Below are 22885 nucleotides of genomic sequence, written 5' to 3' on the forward strand. Positions count from 1 at the left end.
GGAAGGCAGAGAGGGTTAGGAACTGGTTGAATGGACATGGGGAATCAGGGATGGAAAGGAGGAGTGTGCTGTCATGGGGAGAGCAATTAGAGTCACATAACAGTGTATGTATAAATTTTTGCATGGGAAAAAATAAAAAAAGACCCTTCCCACAGCTGCTATTTTCCCTTTGGGAGCCACTTTCTGTCCCCCTAAGTCTGTTCTTTAGGCTAAGAGATGTCTCGGAGCCCACACCAGTCAACTCTGCCTGCCTCAGAAACCCAACCTTTCCAAGTCTGCCTTCCAGCATGCAAGGGCCTTTACCAGGTACTCTGGCTCTGGTCAAGGATGCGGGGATGAGGAGAGGTCTTCCTGCTATGCTAATACGACCTCCCAACAGCAATGGGTCTTAGAACATGAACACACTCTCCTGGCTGTGAAGGAACTGCTGCAGTGGGCTGCCCTGTATAAGTTTTCTGGAGCCTTTGAGTTTGTGAAAAGCACATATATTAAATGGATTATAATCCATAAAATAAAATAAGAATCCATAAGTCTACACTGACATAAAGAAAGAAGCAAATAAATAAATAAATGGGGGGAGAAGGGAAAGCTCCTCCTTACAGCAGAATTCCAATTAATCAATGTAGAAGTAGTGATGAAAACAGACAAAATTTGGCAGACACCACAGTAGTAACGGTTTTAGGCAGGAGTCATTAAGGGATGCTAAAGTGAGTGGGTAAAAGTGCGATGAGAAACAATATTTACACAGTCTCAAAGTATCCACCCATAAGATACTTATTAATTACAAAGAGAAAAAAAGTGACTTGACAGAGGAGAAATCTGGCCAACTCCACCTTCACTAGAGTGATCAAAGCTAATATCACCAATAATGGGACAAATCAACATGATGTGCCTCCTTATATGATGTACTGAGAAGGACACAACCAAACTTGTATGGGACTCTTGCCCCTCAAAATGCATAAACTGAATTTAATCAGGCAGAAACCTCACAAACCGTAATTGAGGGCATTGTAAAAATAGCTAGTCTTTAAAAGTGTCAAGGTCATGAAAGACAAAGAAAAGATGAGGAATTATTCAAGATTAAAAGGGACATGACAACTAAAGGCATGATTGGATCCTGGACTAGAAAAAGGACAATAATGGGATAACAGTACCTTCCTGATTTTGATAACTGTGGTTATATGAGAAGTTAACATTCTCTAGAGAAAGCTATATGAGAATTTTTGGTACTGTTTTTGTAAAGCTAAATGATTTCAAAATGAAAAGTTAAAAAAATTATATTTGCAAATACATGCATTAGAGATTAAGCTTTCTTCCTATATTCTCCGATGCCTGACATTGTAAAGCCATATGGACTGACAATATGCAGCTATACAAGCACCCACATGGGAAGCGGTTTTGGGATCCATTTGGGACCTCATTAGAGACAACCTCAGGCTTCTGTGATTTATAGACACACTAAATGATAACAGTCAAAACATATAAAAATATCCTTAGCAGGTTTCCAGGGAGGGTCGCAGGTATGCCAAGTCCCTCCCTCAGCCTCTGGAAGGAACTATGCCCTCATGAGGCCCAACCATGACCAGAGGGGGAGAAATGCAGGCAGAAAACAGGAAAACGTTCATCACTCACTTGTCCTGGGACTCGATATACACATAGAGATGAGGCTCAAAACACTTGGAAACAATGCCATGAAATGGGTTGTCTGGGGCTTTAGGCTTCTTTGGCTGTAAAGAAAAACCAGAAAGAAAGAAACCGTATACTTAAGCAATCTTTGCAAATTTTCAAGCAGTTTCAAAGAAAACATCCCTTCAAAGTTCACTAGAAATGTACAGATAAGAGAACACTCAATGTCAAGCTGGGAACATGCCCTGTATGATGATTCACCCCAGGCTGTGAACAATCAGCCAGTTTTGTTAGCATCGTTGACTTGCTGGGTATGGTGAAAGGTTTGCTGCTACTTTGATAAAACACGGGTTTTCAATTTGGAAGCTATTCATCATCTGACTGATGTTTTAAAAATTTTAATCCCCAGCTACCAAGGCCTCCACCACACTGAGTCCAGCACAGCTAGATGGTGCCTGGCTACCACCACTGACTGCTCTGACCAGGATCACAACAGAGGGTTCTGGACAGAGCTGGAGAAGGATGTAGAACAAAATTCTAACTCACAAAACAAAAGACCAGATTTACTGGCCTAAAGGAGACTGGAGAAACCCCGAGAGTATGGCCCCCAGACACCCTTTTAGCTCAGTGGTGAAGTCATTTCCAAGGTTCACCGTTCAGCCGGGGAGTGGACAGCCCCATGAAACCAAATGGGACTAATGAGGCACAGCAGTCCAGGGACAAGGGCCAGAAGGCAGAAGGGGACGGGAAAGCTGGTGATAGGGAACCCAAGGTTGAGTAAGGATAGTGTTGATGTGTTTGTAAGGTTGTTAACCATTGTCATAGGGCAACATGTGTACTAACTGTTAAATGAGAAACTATTTTGTTCTGCAAGCCTTCATCTGAAGTGAGAATAGCAGCACAACTGGAAGAGCATAGTCGATGTCAATGAACTGTGCATGTAGAAATTTTTTAAATGGTATATCTTTGGTTATGTATATTTTCACCAAAAAAAAAAAAAGGTCGAGAAGGGAGAGGGTTGACATGTTGTGGGGTTGTTAACCAATGTCATAAAACAATATGTGTACTACTGTTTCATGAGAAACTATTTGTTCTGTAAGCCTTCACCTGAAGTACAATAAAAAAAATAAAATAAAATTTAAATCCTGGCTAACAATAGCACCTTGTATTTGTACATCACTTTAGAATTTCTAAAGTGCTTTCACATAACCTAATTTTGAAAGCCTCCATTTACTGATTGTTCCTATGGGCAAAGCACTTTGATACCAAATAACATCTTGTCTACTCGTCACAATAGCCCTTAATGTAGGTATCCTTATTACTACTATTTTATACCTAAAGAAATGGAAGATTAGACGGTTCTAACAGCCATGGTTAAGTTAAAAGGTACACGGTTAAGTTCTCCATTCCCTAAACTAGAACTCTTTCTATTACATCATTGCTTTCCTGTAGTGCTTCCTAGACTTTTGGATTTCATTGACAAATAGACGTAAGAAAAAGAAGGGTGGGGGACCAACATAGCGTTGCTAACTTTTTATTTCGCTACTTTCTGTTCTCATCACAAGTTCCTAAAAAAAGAGTATTTTTATATCCAAAAAAATCTGTAAGGATAAAATAGCAGCATAATGCCAGTCCTTATTAAGAAAGGACAGTTGGTAACCTTATACCAAATATATACATATTGATAGGTAGATGTACTGTATTGTCATTTTTTGCATTTTGCCTTAGATTAATGAAAAACTGGACCAGCACTGGTCCCCAGACTGATACATGGAAATCACTGATTTACAGGTCCTCTAGAAAGGAAGTGTTCTGCTAGTTAAATTCACTAATTCCTTTTTAAACATCTAAAAAATAAACAAGAATCTTCCTGCATATTACTTCCTATTCCTAAAAATCTCAATTCTATCTATCATCAAATGTCAGCTAAAGGACCCTGGGCCAAAGCCACCTCACCGGGGTTGATGACAGAGTATAATTTGGGTATAAACTGGCACTCACATTCACTTTTTGAAATGAACTGCTCATATTTTATAATATATTCGGCAAAAGCTAAGCCCTCCAATGACAGGCAGAAATAATAATTACCTTTTTTCTAGTTATTTTTTAATAAATTACTGCCATGGTTAAAAACATGCACGAACTGGTGATGATCACCAAAAATTAAAGTCAGCCTTAGACATACACCATCCAATTTTGTACTCAGCTCTCTTCCCTTTTATACCTTCTAAGAGTTCCCTAAGTTTTGGCAAAGTTTCCAGAAACTCTGGTCCTTCCTAAGAATACCTGTAACTAAAATCTGGGCTATCTGTTTTCTCTTGTCACCTGGAAGCCACTGTAGGAATCAGGCTTCAGGCTGAGACTACAGAGAGCCTCAGGGACTCCCAACACCAGCTCACCGAGTTTGAACTGGCTGCATCCAAAGTTCAACTTAAGTCACAAATGCACTGGGAGTTTTTTGGGCCTTCCATTAGCTTAATGTGGCAGATCCAAAATGGAGTATATTATGGTTATGAGTGTGGGGCCTCAATAGTCTGGCAACCTATTTGTCCTAGATTTTCTAAGTTTGCCTCTGTTTCTTGTTATTCTACAGTTTGCAGTAAAGTGATTGGTTAAATGAATAGCCAAATGTGATTTAATTTCTCTAACTATGTCTAAGTCTAGATATCTTGATTTTAGATTTCAAAAATATGGCCACTATACCCAGACATTGTTTTATTAATTAAAATTACAAACATCATTAAAAATAATCATAAGTATTATATGCATTCTCTTAAAAAAATTTTTTTTCTCTTCATTTGAAGAAAAATATTCACACTTCTGTAGGATAACTTCTTATAATTATAAATGGGAGTTTACATAATATAGAATGTGATGTCTTAAATCAACATGAATATTTTGTATTAGGCTTTATTTACTTACTAATTTATGTGCTCTTTTCCAACTCTTGACAATATGTTTTAATTTATCACTTTAAAATGGCAATATGATGGAGTTTAAATACGGTCTGTAGATTAGATAGTAGTATTGTATCAATGTTAACGTTCCTGATTTCAATGACTGCACCGTGGTAATACAAGTGAATGTCCTTCTTAGGAAATACATCCCGAAATAGTCAGAAATAAAGACATGATGCCTGCAACGTACAAATCATTCTGAGAGACAGAAAGAGACAAGGACAGAGAAAGAGAAGTGGGGAGGGAATGATAAAATAAATGTAAATGTAGCAAAATGTTAACAAATGGTGAATCCAGGTGAGAGGTACTTGGGAGTTCCTTGCAATATTGTTACACGTTTTCTCTAAGTTTGCAAGTACTTAAAAAAAAAAGTAGAAAATAACAAAAAACTTGGGGAGTGGGTGTCCAAGGCCTGGCAGAAAATCCCAGAGATAGCAGTGGAGCACTCTTTAAGAAATGCTGCCTGCCCAACATCTGTGCAAGGAGGATGATACTGTGTGGGGAAACACAGATACCCATGCCCGAGTGAAAAAGCAGTTTGAGTCAATTCTGTGGTTTTGATAATGCACTATAGTTATGCTAGATGTCACCACTGGAGGAAGCTGGGAGATGGGTACACAGGACCTCTCTGTACTATTTTTGTTACTTCTCGTGAGTCTACAATTGTTTCAAAATAAAGTTAAAGGAAAGTAGTATAGAAGAGTTGGACTCTGAAGGGGAAGTTTTATGGATATCTTAACCTATTTATTTTACTTATGTTTTCCTTTTTATGTATGTACAAGAGTGATATATGATAAAAATCTATGTCTAAGTCTGAAGGACTCATTAAATAAGTGTAAAATAAAAATTCTAAGTGATTAAAACAAAAACGGGTATGTGATATTCCAACACACTCATCTTGATCAGTCTTCCACAGGTCCTGGGCATGATGAGGCCCCATGGAACACACTGAATCTGGCATTCGGACAGTGACTGCATTCCGCCCTGCCTCTGCCTGCTATGTCTTCTCTTCTGCAGTGAGGAGAGACCACTGGATCTTGTCACCACAGCTCCTAAGGCCCCTTGCAGCACTTTTAGGGAAGTTGCAAGCAAGAGGGATTTCCTGAAGTTTTCTTTCTCTTACTCCCCCCTACCCCGCCCCGCGCCGGGTTGCCTGCTGCCTAAAGCTGCTTTATGAATGTGCTCATGTTCAGATAATAGATGCTGGAATTTTAGCTCAAACTGGTGTCTCCGTTTGCACAGTCCAGCTCCCCAAAGTGTTGATTCTCAGCTTAAAGAATATACTAAGTCATTTAGCAGTAGCATTTGGCCTGGATTTCTGAGTGTGTGAATTCTGTCCAAAAGCTGCAGATGTTTAAGCTATTTCCTCCTGGAGTTTGATGGAATAATAAAAGGTTACTGTTGTCACAGTAAGGAGGTCTGCAGCTGGTCCCATTTCCTTTTATTACTATCCAATGTAAACAGATTAAATCTAACTACTCGGATCACCAGAAGGGTACATTTTTAAACCAGAAATTCCTTATTTCTTCGCTGTCTTTCTTTGATACTTTGAGCACCCTCATTCCCCTTTCAGATGCCATTTTTCATCACTGGGAATGTCTAGGAAACTGTCCGAGCCCTCTCACCAACTAAATACTTCTTTTCAAGCTCACTCTCCCTTCTCACTAGCCAGCCCTAAACTGCAGTAGCGAGCAACTTGTACCTTGTGCATTGTGAGCAATGCAATGGGTTGGGTGACCCAGGGGCAAATGCCCTGACCACATCTAGCTGGGTTCACCACTAGCATCCTAAGGAGTCCCTCCCAGAACCCCTCAGGGTTCCTGCTCCCAACTCCACAAGCCATTAAGCTGCTGGGAAGAAGGAGATCCTGGAGCTGCCACCTAATCAGCCGCAAGCAAGACAACTGCTGGTAAGGCCGTGGGAGGCCAATGATGGCATACGAGGAGGTATTAGTCACTGGTGTACAAGTTTTATTACTTATGAGTAACAGCCCATGGAACTTGTGGATGGATCATCTAGTCCCGGGGATTTTAGTCTTTTTTAAAAACAGACCTGAAACCCCTGGTTCAAAAGAAATTTTACCTAAAAGTCCACTATACAAAGTACTCAAAATGGAACAGCTCTGTTTGGAGGGACCCTGGCCGATGGTCTCCTCCTAACTCCCCACAGTGACATTTGATGGGGCACCCAGGAATACAGTTTGAAAACCATTAGGCCATCTTTACAGATAAAGAAACGAGGGAACTCTAGACAGAGTAAACAACCTCTCTAAGGTCACACGGTCAGTTAATGGCAGACCAGAGTCCAGAGTTTTCCCTACTACATGACTGTTTTACCCATGCATTTGTGAGATATCAGTGTTCTGTGTACTTAGAACGAGAAGGTCTCGGTTCTTACAACAGTATCCTCAAGCTTCTATAAGGAGCAAAAAGTTCTGTGAGAAAGAAAAATCCTATTTTATCTGGCCAAACTGATTTCATAGGTAAAGGGCAACTCTCCATCATAATCTGGTTTAATAACATCCAGGATGACTACTGAAAGGATCACTTTTTGTGACAGCACTAAAAGCACCTGAGTGATCAACTGCACAACTCTAGATGTGACAATGGCAGCCACTAGCAAAAGGGAGGCATGAGGGACCTACAAACGACACTACCACACCAAGTATGCTCACAGGACACAGGTGACCTGGTGTGGGTGGGGGACAGACCAAAGGAATGAGATTGACGTCCAGACTCCGCCTTCATCCCAATCTCCCCTCCCAAAATATGAGGCGCGCATTTCTGTAGTTACAAGAAATCTTGTCTTCTCTGTGCTAGCCAATAATTTGATAGCTTTAAACAAATTATGTGAAATCCTACAGATCTCCAGGATACAACCTCAAGATAGCCCCTCAGTTTTGTTCACTTAGTTTTATTCATGGGATTCATTTCTATACCCTCCACTCTTTAGTGAGATATCAAGGTGTAATAAAAAAGAGCAATGGGAAAGGAATTCTAGTTTATGACTTCGACACCTGGCTTCCAGTCCTACCTCCTCCCTTTATAAACCGTGTAACCCTGGGCAAATCACTTAACCTCTACGAGCTGCAGTTTCTTACCTATAAAATCAGAGGGAGACATTGTAAAAATGAATTAAGGCATGTAAAAAATTTTTAACCCTTTCATCCCTGCTGGTACATACAGGTACCACTTCCTTTTCCCACCTGTGGGGTTTCTAACCACTTAATTATTATTTATTAACCACTTAATATTATTTATTTATTAACCACTTAATAGTATGTGCTGGCACCCTAAAAAAATGTGAGCTACCCATATTATTACAATTATTTAATCAGTGAACCAGATACATTTTACTGTATCACTTAAGAACTGCTCCTGGAAAATCTGCCCTCATAGCTATGCCAGGATTGCACAACTACCCCACCGTGCTAGAAGCACAGGGTTAGCTGCAAAGTGTGTGACTATGGGTTTCCCAAAGCTGGTCTTCCTAGACAGTCTCCTTTTCAGTTGTATCTGGAGCAAACAATACCATAAAATAATCTTCTAGCATCCAAGTATGGAAAATTAAAAAGAAGGATCACTAATCCAGAAGGAAAAGTTCTCATTTACTGCTCTAACCTCTCTCGTCATAAAATGGCAGTGAAACAAAAACACCATTCTGTAGGATAAAGGGAGAGGAAATTTAGAGTTGGACAGAAAAATTAGAAGGAAATTAAAGTGCTAGTGTGCTCTGAAAAGGAGCTCCCCAAATATGCCATTGGTCACCTTAGTATTTCCAGGCCTGCCCAATGGCTTCCAGACCCAAAGTGATCAGCTTACAACTGAGCAGAGGCCTCTCTGAACGTGCAGTGCTGCTAACTTCACTGAGGAGCTTTCCGCCTTTCCCATCATCACCAGCCCAGATGAGAGTGCAACCGAAAGCTAAACTGGCAAGGTCAGGAGATGATGAATGAGGCAGAGCAGAACTCTGCAGGCACCACCAGGTGGGCTAATTAAGCTTGTGCATGCTGCTAAATCTGGTGGGGTTAGGCTTTTCAGGAGCAGAGGGGTGGGGCAAGAGAATTGCTCTTCCACTCACTTTTCTAAATGCACTTTCAGAAAAGTCATTCTAGAAAGACCACCAAAGTTGTAATCTCTGAACGTGGTCAATATCCAAAGGATCATATTTGGAGAAAGCTGCCCCATTTTCTCAAACAAACATTTGGTAGGTTACACACGGTAATGCAAAACCAGACTTACTTGGTCTAAATCTCCTTTCTCCATCGTCAATTCCTCCATCTCTGGTGCTGGTTCATCTTCCAGGAAGGGGTTGGTGGATGGGGGTGGAGACTCAAGTTTTTTCTATTAAGAAGATGTGAGATGTTATCATCAACCCTGGTAGACTTAGCAATAGATGAAAAACATTTAGCGCAACAATTCAAATTCTGTTTCTATCACTGAAAGATTTTCAACAAAGCTTTTAACTTCAGTTAGCTGACTTGACATAATGGACTTGCTGTCCACATCTACAAAGGACCAGGAGATTCAGAATCACAGAGCTTAACAGCCTGATCCCCAAATCCACCATTGGGCCAGTAATCAGGAATTCGATGCTATTAACTAATTCACGATTTTTTAAATTTGTTTTGTTGACGCTTAGGCTTGGTGGGTTCCCTTTCTCACTAATCTCCTCTCCCCAAAATATCAGCAATCGTTAAAAAAGATAACTAGAGTTTAGAAACATTGCTTTCAAAGAAATATTGCTTTCTAAACATAGTTTTAAGTTTATAGGGATTTTTTTTTTTTTCCATCAGGCAAAGAAGCCAGAGTTTAAAATGTCTCAATTTGAAATGCTTGCTTGGTTATGAGACCGTATTATTTCTCACTGCAAAATCATTGTCCTACTAATGATCACCTTAAGGTAATGCAGTGATCACAAGGCTTTCTTCATACACTGAGGTTATACCTGTATAATAGCATCCAAGTATTCTGGCCAAGAATTAAGTGGTTTAAATGAATGTAAGCAGAATAGTCTTAAAGCCTAAATGTGTATTTTTTTGTCTTTTTGTGTGTTTAGTTTAGTTTTTGTTTGTTTGTTTGGTAACATCTTCAGTTGATGTCCTGGCACTTGGCAGAGGCATTCACACTACAGGCCATCTGCTGTCCCTCCTGATATAGGGATTATCTTAAGTTGCTCCACTGGTATATGCTAAAACGGTCACAAATACATTCAGAAACTCCCCTCCACCTGGCATCTTTTCTCCAGAGTGCCATTCCTTGCTCCTTCCCCTCATCCCCAGCACCAACCAATCCCTTTTATCCTGCATATCCACTTGGTTTCCTTTCTGGTAAAACTCCCAGCTCCCAGGCATAAACAATATCTCTAGGTCAAATCTGTAAAAATTTCTGAAGAGCTGCCTCAATTCTATTGTTGCACTGGAATTATCATGACTGACGCCCCTTATATGTATCCTGTGCCGCTTTAATGTTTCACATGCTTTGTCACATTTGATCCTTTAAAGAGTCCTGTGACTATTTCCTCATTCAGCAGGTGAGGCTGCTGTGGCTCAGAAAAGCTAGATTATTTGGCCATCGCAGCAAAGTTGGAGCTAAAGCCCAGGTCTCCATGCCTCAGCTTTCCCACTACCCTGTGGTCCTACTCAGTGATGTATTCTGAAATAGTGATCATATTCAGAAGCTAGGAAGTGACTTTTCTCAAGGAGATTTTGCTGTGGTTGTTGTAATGGGACTTATTATAGACTTCTGCCTATAATCCAGAACACATAATAGTAATTTTGTAGTTTCTTCTTGGATTCAAGCATATCTGGCATTTTAATTCATTCACAGTTACTGAGCACCTATTATATGCCAGGCACCAGAGACAGGATAGGGAACAAGACAGACCCGGTCCCTGCCATCAGGGAGTCTAGTGGGGAGAAGACAAATAAATGGGCAACTGTAATATTTTAGGGAACATAGAGAATAGGATGGGAAAATGTGGCAGGGAAGGCTTCCCAGAAGAAGGGACTTCTAATTTGGGGCCTGAAGGATAAGTGAGAGTTTTAGCCAGACTGGCGTTGGTGTGGACAATAAGGTTTCAGGAAGATGGAAAACTCGTGAAGGCCTGAAGGCAAGAATATGGTTCATGTTGTCTCAGTTCTTGTTTATTCAATCAGATTTCATGATTTAGCTGTTGGAGAGACTGGAAAAAGTAGAAGATCAGTGGGGGAAGGCTACTGAATATGCTCAGGAAATGTATTTTTTTGAAATCATGATAAAAAGCAGAGGTTGGTAAAGTAGACTAAGGGTGTTCCTGGGCTGTATGCTTACTGGTGGCAAATGTCAAAAGAGTGGATATAAGTAGTAAGAAGTGAAACATAAAAGGCAGCACTGAAGCAACAATCAAGGCAGCAGAAGTGGGGTTACCTGTGCTGGTCCAGGAGATTCCCAAGACTTTCCGTATTTCCATAGTCTATCTTCATTAACAAGCTGATCAAATTACTGAAGGGGAATCATGAATACTATGGCAACTCCTTGCTTATTCATTTGGGGCACATACATTCCAAGTGTGGCCCAAGTTGTGAGAAGCATAGTGATTCATTGCTCTGTCCATCCATCTACTCAACAAATGGACGTGCTGGGCACTGGGAGTAAAGCAGTGAGCAAACCACCCTCTGTCCTCATGGAGATGACAGTCTGGTGCGGGGAGGCAGACTAATCAAATAACCACACAAATAGGTGATAAGGGCTATGAAGGAAAAGTAGAAAGCATTATAACAGGGGATTATAGTAAGCTTCCCGAAGGAAGTAATCTTTGAGCCAGAACTGAAGGATACTCTGGAGTTAAATACGTGAATGGGGGCAGGAGAAGTGGGTGGGGGGACCCAGAACTCTCCAGGCAAAGGAACAGCATAAGTTTGCTTTCATTCAACAATTATGTCCTGAGCATCCACGCTGTTCTAAGCACTGTTCTGGCACTAGGGCTACAACAATGAGTAAGACGGTAAGAAAGGAAAGCACTGCGAAGAGAATAAATTTAGGAACTGGGACAGGCTGGGGGTGAGGATGAGGAAGTGCTTCTTTATAGGGTGATCGGAGAAGGCTTCTTTGAGGAGGCAATATCTGAGCAGAGCCCCACATGAGGAGAAGAAGCCAGTCAGGCAAAGATCAGGGGAACAGCACTCTGAGCAGGGGACCCAGTGCAAAGGCTGGAATGAGCTTGGTGAGCCTGAGGGACAGAAAGGAGGACAGTTTGGCTGCAACACAGACAGGGGACATGAGGTGAGAGAGGCAGCAGGAGCTCAATCACTGGGCTATGTTAAAGGTTAGGTTTTATTCTAACTACAACTGGGCAGTCACTGGGGGTTTTAAACAGGGAAGTGATTCGATCAAATTTAGATTTTTAAAATAGTGTTCCACTGCTGTGGGGAGAATGGACTCTAACGAAAGCAAGAAGACCATTTGAAGAGGCTGCAGCAGTGTTCCAGGCAAGGGCTGGTGGTGGCCTGGATTAAGGTGGCGATGTGGAGATCCTAGACCTGGCACACATTTAGAAGAGAGGGCTGAGAGAGCGGAAGGGAAGGGTGAAGGAAAGAAAGGAGTCAACTCAGTTTTTGGCTTGAGCAACTGTGTGGCTGATGCTGTCATTACCTGAGATGGAGCACCCTAGTAGAGTGGGAGAGCCCAGGCTCTGGTCCTGACAAACCCAGGTTTGAGTCCAGGCTCTACCACCACGTGGGAATGCTGCTTACGTTCTCCAAGCCTCAGTTCTCTCATCTGCAATGTAAAGGGATATCAATGCCCGCCAAAGAGCAGTCATGAGGATTAAATGAGATATGTCTATAAAGCAGCTCAACACATAGGAAAAAGCTCAGTAAGTGGAAGCTTATGTTAGTATTTAAAGGGGTGGGCAACTAAATAGGCAGAATTTCTGTGGGGCCTCTCTTCATGAAACAACTCACAGTAGGGAAAGAAGTGGGAGCACAGGGCTAAGAAGTCTTGTGAGAAGAATTGCTTTAACTACCACAAATGAGATCTAGTCTACTATGTAGTCCCTTTGGGATCTTTCCAGGAAATGAAAGCAATGCGCCAACCAAATTACAAGCGCAAAGACACAGTGATCTCCTCCTTTCTCCCCAAGTCTACAACAAAGCCCTCCAAGTACTGCACACACTGCTAGTCTGTCTAGTAAACATTATATGACAAAAACTCTATAGTGCAGATATAGATTCCCACCATTTAGAGGGTGACATTACTGCTCCAATTTGTTTGCTGTAATGAAAGAACACAATTTTTTTTTTTCATTTCAAAAATTTTTTTTTACATACACATTTAAGTGACATTGACTACGCTCTTCTAATTGTGCTGTTATTCTCACTTAAGATGAAGGTTTACAGGACAAAATAGTCTCCCATTTAACAGTTACTACAAATGTTGCCCTATGACAATGGTTAACAATCTCACAACACATCAACAATATCCTTACTCAGCCTTGGGTTCCCTATCATCAACTTCCTACTCCCCTTCTGCCTTCTGGGCCTTATCACTGGACTCCTGTACCTCGTTACTCTCATGGTTTTACTGGGCTGTCCACTCCCAGGCTGAACAGTGAACCTCGAAGGTAACTTCACCACTGAGCTAAAAGGGTGTCTGGGGGCCATACTCTCGGGATTTCTCCAGTCTCCTTTAGGCCAGTAAATCTGGTCTTTTTTTTTTTTGTGAGTTACAATTATGCTCTACATCCTTCTCCCAGCTCTGTCCAGAACCCTCTGTTGTGATCGTGGTCAGAGCAGTCAGCGGTGGTAGCCGGGCACCATCTAGCTGTACTGGACTCAGTCCGGTGGAGGTCTTGGTAGCTGTGGACAATTAGTCCTTTGGACTAATCTTTTCCCTGTATCCTGTTCTCTTCATTCTCCCTTGCTCCCAAAGGGATGAGACCAGTGGAGTATCTTAGATGGCTGCTCACAGGCTTTTAAGACCCCAGACACTACTCACCAAGGTAGAATGTAGAGCATTATCTTTATAAGTAGTGTCATGCCAATTGAGCTAGATGTTCCCCGAGACCATGGTCCCCAGAGAGTGAACCCTGGCACAACTCTACCTTCTGTGCAAGAGCCCTGCTGTCTGAGTCAACTGGAGCACACCTCTCCTTCCTGCTCTGCAGCTGTTGTAGATCACTGAGAGTTACAAGTTTGAGTTTAGATTTTAAATAACTCAAATGACATATTCCATGAGCTCCAAGGCTGCTAAATGAAACAAAAAATCTGCCAAAGAAATGAACAGCTTTCCAATTTCAAAAGAACTCATTCTTTTTGCCATGATGACAGCTGATGTCAAATCCATACAGAAACGTAAAGCCCTTCATATAGCAAGTTATTCCTACTGATTGAATCACAGGAGATTCCCAATGCCTCCATAACCATAAGGGTCAGGGGACAGCCAGCCTTTAGTCAGCAGCATGCCCACATCTGGGTCTGCCTGCACAAGTCCCTTTCTGAGGCCCTAGCAGGATATTTCAAATTATCAAAGAAGGAACTCTGAAATTTAAGACTAATCTTTTTCCTTTCCCTGGAGGAGAAAGCTTTCAGTTATGAGATAGAAGTTCCACAATGTCTGCATTTCAGTCTATAAATATCCTACTGCAGCCCGATTCCTGATTCGTCCTTAAAGAGATGGCCTGGTGGCTTTAGCTGATAAACAACGTCGAAGCACCGGGCTCTGCACACCTGGGTGTTTAATTTTCCTGGGATCACTCTCCTGGTACTACCATGTCTGTATCTCATATTGTGACAATTATGGATAGGTCTCTTTCTCCTACTAGACCATAAGCACCTGTCTGATTCAATTTTGCATCTTTCCCCAAGGCCAAGTGATGCCCTGTACAAAGAGGGAGCTTGGAAAGCATTTGTGAATATATGCTGGTCAGATAAGAAGCTCTAAATAGAATCCTCTGCAGAAACATGAAAACATTTTCTATTATCGGTAAACAAAACAAAAAACCTGTGTGTGACCGTGCATGCATGCTTCTAAAAACCCACTGCCGCCAAGTCGATTCCAACTCATAGCAACCCTATAGGACAGAGTAGAACTGTCCCATAGGGTTTCCGAGTGTAAAGCTTTATGGAAGCAGACTGCCACATCTTTCTCCCGTGGAGGGGCTGGTGGGTTAGCAGCTGAGCACTTGACCACCGTGCCAGTGCATGCTTCTAAGAGGGTCTAAAAAGTGTACTCCAAACTATTAAAAAGTGGACACATCTGGGGAGAGGGATTTGGAGTAGTTGAGAAAGGAGAGAACTTTTTAAAAAAAATATTTTATTCTGTTTGGGTGTTCAACAAGCATGTGTTACTCTTTTATTTTATAGACAGGATATTTATTTGAAGAGTGAAGATCTATAACTAAACTCATACAGCATTTTCTAGAATCTTTAATTTTTTAAACTGAGATATAATTCATATAATACATAATTCACCATTTTAAAGCGTTCAATAAGGTGGTTTTTAACATATTCACAAACTTGTGTGATCATCATCACTAATTCCAGAACATTTTCTTCATCCCAAAAAGAAATCTCATAATTGTTAGCAGTCACTCCCCATTTTCCCCACTCCCAACCCCTGACAAACACTAATCTGCCTTCTGTCTCTATAGATTTGCCTATTCTGGACATTTCATATAAACAGGATCATACAATATGTGATGTGGCCTTAGCATTATGTTTTCAAGATTCATCCATGTTACAGCATGTATCAATACTTCATTCCTTTTTATGGCCAAGTAATATTCCATTGTAAGGATATACCACATTTTGTATCCATTCATCAGTTGATGGGCTTAACAGCCTTCCACTCTAATATTTAAATGTCTTGAATTTTTAGATATCTGCCCTGCCAAAAAGACTTCTCTCTTTCATTTAGCTCACTTTGCCTTTTTTACTTGGCAGAATCACCCCTTTATATTAGGCAGCAGCACATTAGCACCATGAAATGCACTAAAACAAAGAGGCTCTTCTGAATTTTAATAAACCATCACTAACATCAAGACTCAGTGCTGGAAGAGATGAAGCTGCTGCACTCATAAGAGCCAATGAGGATCCAGAAAGCAGTTTAAAACAGAGGCAATCTTCCATGTCAAAATGCTCATACCTTTTAACCCTATAATTCCACATCTATCCTAAGAAAATAATCTCAAATGTGAACAAAGATTTGTTCACAAAGATGTTCACTGCAGCCTTATATATAAAAGTGGGAAAAAAAGAAGAAAAAAAAAGTCAAGTACCTAAGGTTCCAACAAGGAAAGAATGGTTAGGGGAATTAAGGACCATCCATAAATGAAATATTTTGCAGTGATGGGGAAAGTACTCAAGATATGACATATGAAGAAAAGTAGAATACAAATTGCCTTTATATATCATGTACAAAAATTAACTAAAAATCGATCAACTATGTAAATGTAAGAGCAAAACTATAAAACTCTTAGAAGAAAATAAGTAAATCCACGTGACCTTAGATTAGGCAACAGTTTCTCGGATATGACACCAAAAACACATGCATCCAATTTTGACTTCTCAAAATGAAAATCTTTTGTGCATCAGAGGACACTATCAAGAAAGTGAAAAGATAAGTCACAGAATGAAAGAAATTGTTTGCAAATCATATATCTGATAAGGGTCTGGTATACAGAATACATAAACAAGTCTTACAACTTAACAATGAGAAGACAAATAACTCAATTAAAAGTGGACAAAGAGATAGAAATAAAAGGGAAGTTCCTCAACATGATTAAGGGCACTTAAGGAAAACCAACAGCCAACATACTCAGTGGAGAAAGATTGAGAACTTTCCCCTTGAAAACAGCAAGAAGACAAGGATGCCCACTCTCACCACTCTATTCAATACTGTACTGGAATTCCTAGCCAGAGCAATAAGGCAAGAAAATGAAGTAAAAGGTATCTAAACTGGAAAGGAAGAGGTAAAACTATCTCTATTTGCAGATAACATAATCCTATGTATAGAAAATCCCAAAGAATCTACTAAAAAACTTCTAGAACTAATAGAAGAATTTAGCAAAACTGCAGGATACAAGGTAAACACACAAAAATCATTTGGGTTTCTATATACCAGCAATGAGAAATCTGAAAAGGAGATTAAGAAAGTAACTCCATTTACAATAGCATCTAAGTGAATGAAATATCTAGGAATAAATTTACCCAGAGATGTTAAAGACTTATACCGAAGATAACACCGAATGAGGGTGAAGTGTGCACAGCCTGACCAAAGTAAATGATATAACTAAGATGTACACAAGAAAAAAGGACATTTTGGTAACTGCTGCAGCATATATAATTTTGCAGCAACAGCAACAAAAACCAAAAAATATATGTGCAGGTATATATGCATATGTGTAGACACATATGTGTATAGGTATGTATACGTGTGTACATACGAGTGTATGCATATGTGTGTGTATATATATATATATGCATGTATGTGTGTGTATCCATATATATTCATATATATAATAAAGTACATAGGAGGCATAGTTACAGATACTTCTTAGATATAACCAAACATCTTGCAGGATTGGTTTTCTGGGTTTGAAGGCTTAGGACCAGAGTCTCATGAGACAACTCGGTCAACTGGCATAATATAGTTCATGAAGTTTATGATCCACATCCTAGTTTAGCGAGTAGTGTCCGGAGTCTTAAAAGCTTGTGAGCAGCCATCAAAGACACAACTATTGGTCTCTACTCATCTGGAGCAAAAGGGAAAGAAGGAAATCAAAGACACAAAGAAGAAACTAGTTTACAGGACTAACAGTCTGCATGAACCAAGGTCTCATCTACCCTGAGACCGGAAGAACTAGATGGCGCCTATGAATGAATTAGACGGTTCATGTAAACTACAAGTCCTGTAGGCTAGTTTCTTCTTTAGGTCTTTGGTTTCCTTCTTTCTCTTCTGCTCCAGACGAGTTGACTACTAAGAAGTAGTCTTCCTAGTCCAGCTTAGTCTGGAAGCTCCGCTGAAACCTGTTCAGCATCATAGCAACACACAAGCCTCCACTGGCAAACAGGTAGTGCTTTGCACATGAGGTGCATTGTTTGGGTATTGAAACTGGGTCTCCTGCATGGAAGGTGAGAATTCTGCCACTGAACCACAACTACCCTCCCTAAGCATATATTCAAGACAAATGAGCATATATGTTCACACAAAGACTTGTATACAAATAAATGTTCATAGAAGCATTATTCGTAACAGTAAAAAAGTGGAACAACCCAAATGTCCATCAATTGATGAACAGATAAACAAAATGTAGTATAACCATACAATGCAATGTTACGTGGCCATAAAAATAAATGAAGTACTGACCCGTGCTATAACATGAATGAACCTTGAAAACATTATGCTAAGTGGAAGAAAGCTAGTCACAAAATGCCACATATTGTATGATTTCCTTTATATGAAATGTCCAGAGGAAGCAAATACATAGAAACGGAAAGTAGATTAGTGTTTTCCAGAAGCTGGGCGGGGGAAGGGAGTTTGGGAGTAACTGCTAACAAGGGTTTCTTTTCAGGAGGATGGAAATGTTTTAGAATTGGATTTTGGTGATGGTTGCATAACTTTGTGAATATACTAAAACTCACTGAATTGTACACTTTTAAATGGTGAATTTTATGTTATGTGAAACTTATGTTCTGAGTTATATCTCAATTAAAAAACAAAATAAGCAGAGAAAAAATATATTTAAGAAGTATAATTTCAACTGTATAAAATGTACAGAAAGAACACACCAAAATCCTCATCTCTGATAGTGGGAAAATGGACAATTCTTTTGCTTCTCCATTATTGCCTGTAATTCCCAAATTTCCTATCTTGAGCTGGATTACCTTATTCTCAGAAATAAACAAACAAAACTTAATCTCCCTTTATGATGTTATTCAAATGGAGGAATATATTCCTTTAGCATTAGTAACCACCACCCATCTGTTCGTTTGTAGTACTGTGGTGGCTTGCATGTTACTATGATGCTGGAAACTATGCAACGGGTATTTCAAATACCAGTAAGGTCATTCATGGTGGACAGGTTTCAGTGAGCTTCCAGACTAAGACAGACTAGGAAGAAAGGCCTGGTGACTTCTAAAAATTAGCCAACGAAAATCCTATGGATCACAACAGAATACTGTCCAATATAGTGCTACGATCATGAAGATAGTACAGGACCAGGCAGCGTAACGTTCTGTTGTGCACGGGGTCGCCATGAGTTGGGCTAACTTGACGGCAACTAACAAGCATCGGTAAAGCGTGTATAAAATATTTTCAAACATTAAAGCGGGCTCATGGGGTAAGGAAAACCTGTTTCCTTGTTCAAGGCAGAAGTCCCCCTACTGTGGCAGAACTGCATATACCCTGCTTACCTCAAACTCTCCCTCTTACACAGTCTGCCTAACGCTAGTGTTAAGTTGCTGGAAGGCTAAGGTACAGGGTGACACCCTGTGGGGGCTTTTACACATAGTGAGCCTTCTGCAAATACCCTTCTGCTCAAACTGCATGGCTGAAAATCACACCTCTGGCTTCTACATTTATCATGTAATTTTTAAAACTAAGCCAGTATAAATGTATATTAAAATGATCCCTATAAGCCAAAGTAAAATTCTATTCAGAAAGGTTAACTTATGCAATGGCCCAGAGGAGGGGAAATCCAGCTGTGTGTAATGAGAAAATTTTTAATTTTTTAAAAAATGTAATAAAAATTTACCAAATTCAGGGAACCAATTGTAAAAACCTATCTCGATCTGCTCTGCTTTCAGCAGAGGGCTTGTTCACCTTGAATCTAATCATCGTGTCGCTAATAACACATGTGGGCATAGTTAAATCACATCCAGACATTTGCTTTTAATTTCAAGGCATTTTAATTTACAACCATTTTAAATCCCTCCTAAAGGGTCAGAAGTTTAAGCAGTTGGCAACAAGCATTGGCAGCTCACTTCCTCAAGTAACAGTTACAGCATTGGACATTATACTTGCTAGGGCTAGTATAGTTAAAAAAAACAAACTCTGTCCTTAAGGCTCTTTCAGTCTAAAGTTCTATCAGGTGTCAAAGTCTCATCTCTTAAAATGTAGCAAAGACAATGTATCAATCGAGTGATTAGGAGGAGCTGAGCTGTGGGGTGTCTTTCCAGGTGAGCTAGTCACACTCTCAAGCTCACCTTCATTGTTTCACCGTCAAGCAGACATCAAGGGCTTGGTTAGTTGCAGACAAGCTGATTCTGACTCATGGTGACCCCATGTGTTACAGACTAGAACTGCTCCATAGGGTTTTCTTGGCTGTAATTTTAACAGAAGCAGATCGCCACGCCTTTTCTTCCATGGCACCGCTGGGTGGGTTCGAACAGCCAACCTTCAGGTCAGCAGTCAAGCGCAAACTGTTTGTGCCACCTAGGGACCTTACCAAGGGCTTAGAAAATTCTAAATGTTTCAGTGAAGTGGTTGGGGGTCGGGGGGCTGGATGAGAGGTGAGCAAGGGAGAGTCTAGTCAGCTTGGCTCCTTGACTAACTTGTCATCTGCTTCATGATAACTTTCCAAGGAATTCACTGATTTTCTATGAAAGCTGGCATATACTAAAGGATATCAAGATATACCTTGATTCATTTTGTAGTTTATTCTGGTACCTTGAAACAAAATGGCCAAAAAAGGTTTTCAAAAACACAGATACTAGTAGCAAAGCAGTATGGGGAAGAGGCAAGGATCCAAGGAGCAACAAGTCTCCAGGTAGGGGGCCCAGCAACTAGAATGGGAGTCAGCCAGTTGGAACCCCTGGCCCAGCCAGGCTGCCCTCTTATCAGTGCTGTCTGCTGGGAGCACGGCCAGCAGCCATGACTAATCAACCAGATAGATCCCTGCCACTGGGGCTTGTAGGCTGCAGGCGAAGAAGGTCTAGCCCCACTCAGCCTAGGGTGGAGTGATGACAGGACCCAGGCTCAGGGTGGCAACCCTATGTGTTAGAGAGTAGAACTGAAGGAGTGAATTCCTTGAGAAATTGTTAACAACCCCCTACATGACCTTTACATTCTCCCACAGCAGGGCTTCAGTGAACCAATTCTTCAAGACCTGGCCTGCCTTGCTGAAGAGGCCAAAGGGGTTCCGCTGCCTTCCTAGAAATCAACCTTTAAGCAAAAATCCTTGAAGGGTATGGAGTAGCCATTGTCAGCACTTAGAATGCCAAATGGTTGCAGGGCATGAAAATTAGAACAAAGAACAGAGAGGCTGAATTAAAGAAGTCGGACAATTTGGACAAGTCTGTGGAGAAGTTAGCTGACCGACTTGAGAGCTGATAAAAAAACAAGGTATTTGTGACTGAAAATGTGAGACCTCTACAACTCACAAAATTACTAGTTTCTAAACTGGAGCCAATATTTTGATAAAATGATGTCAGGACATTCTATAAACATCAAATACTCCCTAACAGACAAACAATAAATCCAGACAAACTACCCTATGTCATTACTTTTCACCTCAGTTCGGAGAAATCCCTGGGATGGGAGATTAAGCACTTGAGCCACTGAATGGAATCACCATACCACAAAAGGTTGAAGAGAAGTACAACCACCCAGCCAACCTACTTCATGTTCTAGCCACCCTCAAGGGGGTTCTTACCAGGGTTCCATCTGTCAGAGTGCAGCCAGAAAAGCGTTTTGCAAGAAAGCCCTCAAAGTTAGTTGTTCTCTGAATAGCAAAAAGAAGCAATTTCACTTCAATTTCTTTAGCTCTGGTACGCATAATCTTGGCAAGTTCTGTCCTTCAAAACAAAGAGGTAAGAATATTGTCACACAACCTATTATTCATTCAAGACAAAAAAAACAAAACGACTTTAGCTTATATTCAGAAAAAAAAATGTGTATGGTCATTTCAAACCCTGAGGTCTGTTACCAACTTAGTCTAATGTCTGGGGAATAGAAATATATATTCCAAATAACAATATTAAGGAAGAATTATCCACCAGTCAAAAAAATCAAGGATTATGAACATTAGTTTACATGATTACAACTATTTTTAGACTGTTAAACCTTTCAGTAATATGTTAATGTATACGAAACACTTAGTGCTTTACAAAATGCATGTATTCTATATTATTTCACAAGTCATTAATCACTGAATTACAAAGCCCGCCATCTTTCAGAGAGCTCAGTAACCGTCTCTTCAACCAGAATAGAAGCACTGAAAATACACGAGAGGCCAGAATCCCCACGTGAAAAGTGACATGCATATGTGTGCGGGGGGGTCCTGCCTGGGAAGCTTCTGTGCAGTTAATTCACTTGAGTGTTCTGTTTCAGAATGTAAGTTCTTAGGGGGCAGGCACATGTGAGTTCTGAATAAGTACAGAGCTATCATCATCTTCTCACACAAATAAATGACAAAGGCAAACAAAGAGCCTCTGCCTTTATTTGAGAATTATGTATCTATGGGATTCTGGCCAAAATTCTAACAATAAAAGCTTGGCACAACACTGCCATTAGCTGAGACACAATAGCAGGTACTGACACTTACGGGGACTTGTTGGCTTTAGAACACTTCCAGTCTCCCACAGGCTTCCCTATTCACAGGGTTAGTTTGCAAGTTTGCTGGACTGTAGGCTAAACAGAATGAGTTGACAATTTCTCAAGGAATTCACTCTTTCTTTGCTAATCAAAACTTAGAACGTGACAACCACAGCTGACTTGAATCAATACTAAAAGGTTACCTATTATTGGAAACCAGACTTACTGGACACATCGAGGCTGGAGGGACCCCCAAATCTATTGCCTGGAAACAATTTTGAACCCTGAGTTGAAACTTTCCCCATGAAGTCATCTTTAAACTAAACAACAACTTATTTAGCTCAATAAATCCTATCTGTCTTGAGCATGGTGCCCTACTGAAGACTTACTTATATGAGACTGAAATGGCAACAGTAACGCTAAAGCACAGATGAGAACTTTAAGGGGCAGAGAGTATCAATTATTGGTGGTGAAACAACAGGGCAGAGACAGTGAGAATGGTGACACATGTGTCAATGTAACCAGTGCCACTGAACTGTACACGCAGAAATGTTTGAATAAGTGTATGTTTTGTTGTGTATATTTTCACCAAAAAAAAAAAAAAAAAGGTTATCTAAATCTACGGTAGCTGATGTGTTTCTTAACCAGTATCCCCTACGACATGTTTTCCTCCAAATGTATTTAAAGAATGCAACTTGACTGTATTCTCTATGACCTTCAGAAAGACGGCTGTCATGAATCATGCAAAGGTGACTGGTTGAGTTATGCTTGGATATGGGACTTTTTGGT

The 22885-nt window shown here is 40.5% G+C and overlaps 1 protein-coding gene across 2 annotated transcripts in view; it reads right to left on the reverse strand.

The window, feature by feature from the left end:
- VPS53 (VPS53 subunit of GARP complex) overlaps nucleotides 1-22885 on the reverse strand; it is a 110584-nt gene that overhangs the window by 37530 nt on the left and 50169 nt on the right. For both annotated transcript variants that reach the window (XM_023731173.1, XM_023731174.1), the window contains exons 8-10: nucleotides 21216-21357; nucleotides 8825-8926; nucleotides 1633-1727 (exon numbers count right to left, since the gene is read on the reverse strand). In XM_023731173.1, the coding sequence (XP_023586941.1) occupies nucleotides 1633-1727; nucleotides 8825-8926; nucleotides 21216-21357 (339 nt within the window). The remainder of the gene's footprint in view (nucleotides 1-1632; nucleotides 1728-8824; nucleotides 8927-21215; nucleotides 21358-22885) is intronic.

This window comes from Trichechus manatus, unplaced genomic scaffold (genome assembly GCF_000243295.1).
Source record: "Trichechus manatus latirostris isolate Lorelei unplaced genomic scaffold, TriManLat1.0 scaffold00040, whole genome shotgun sequence".
NCBI lineage: Eukaryota > Metazoa > Chordata > Mammalia > Sirenia > Trichechidae > Trichechus > Trichechus manatus.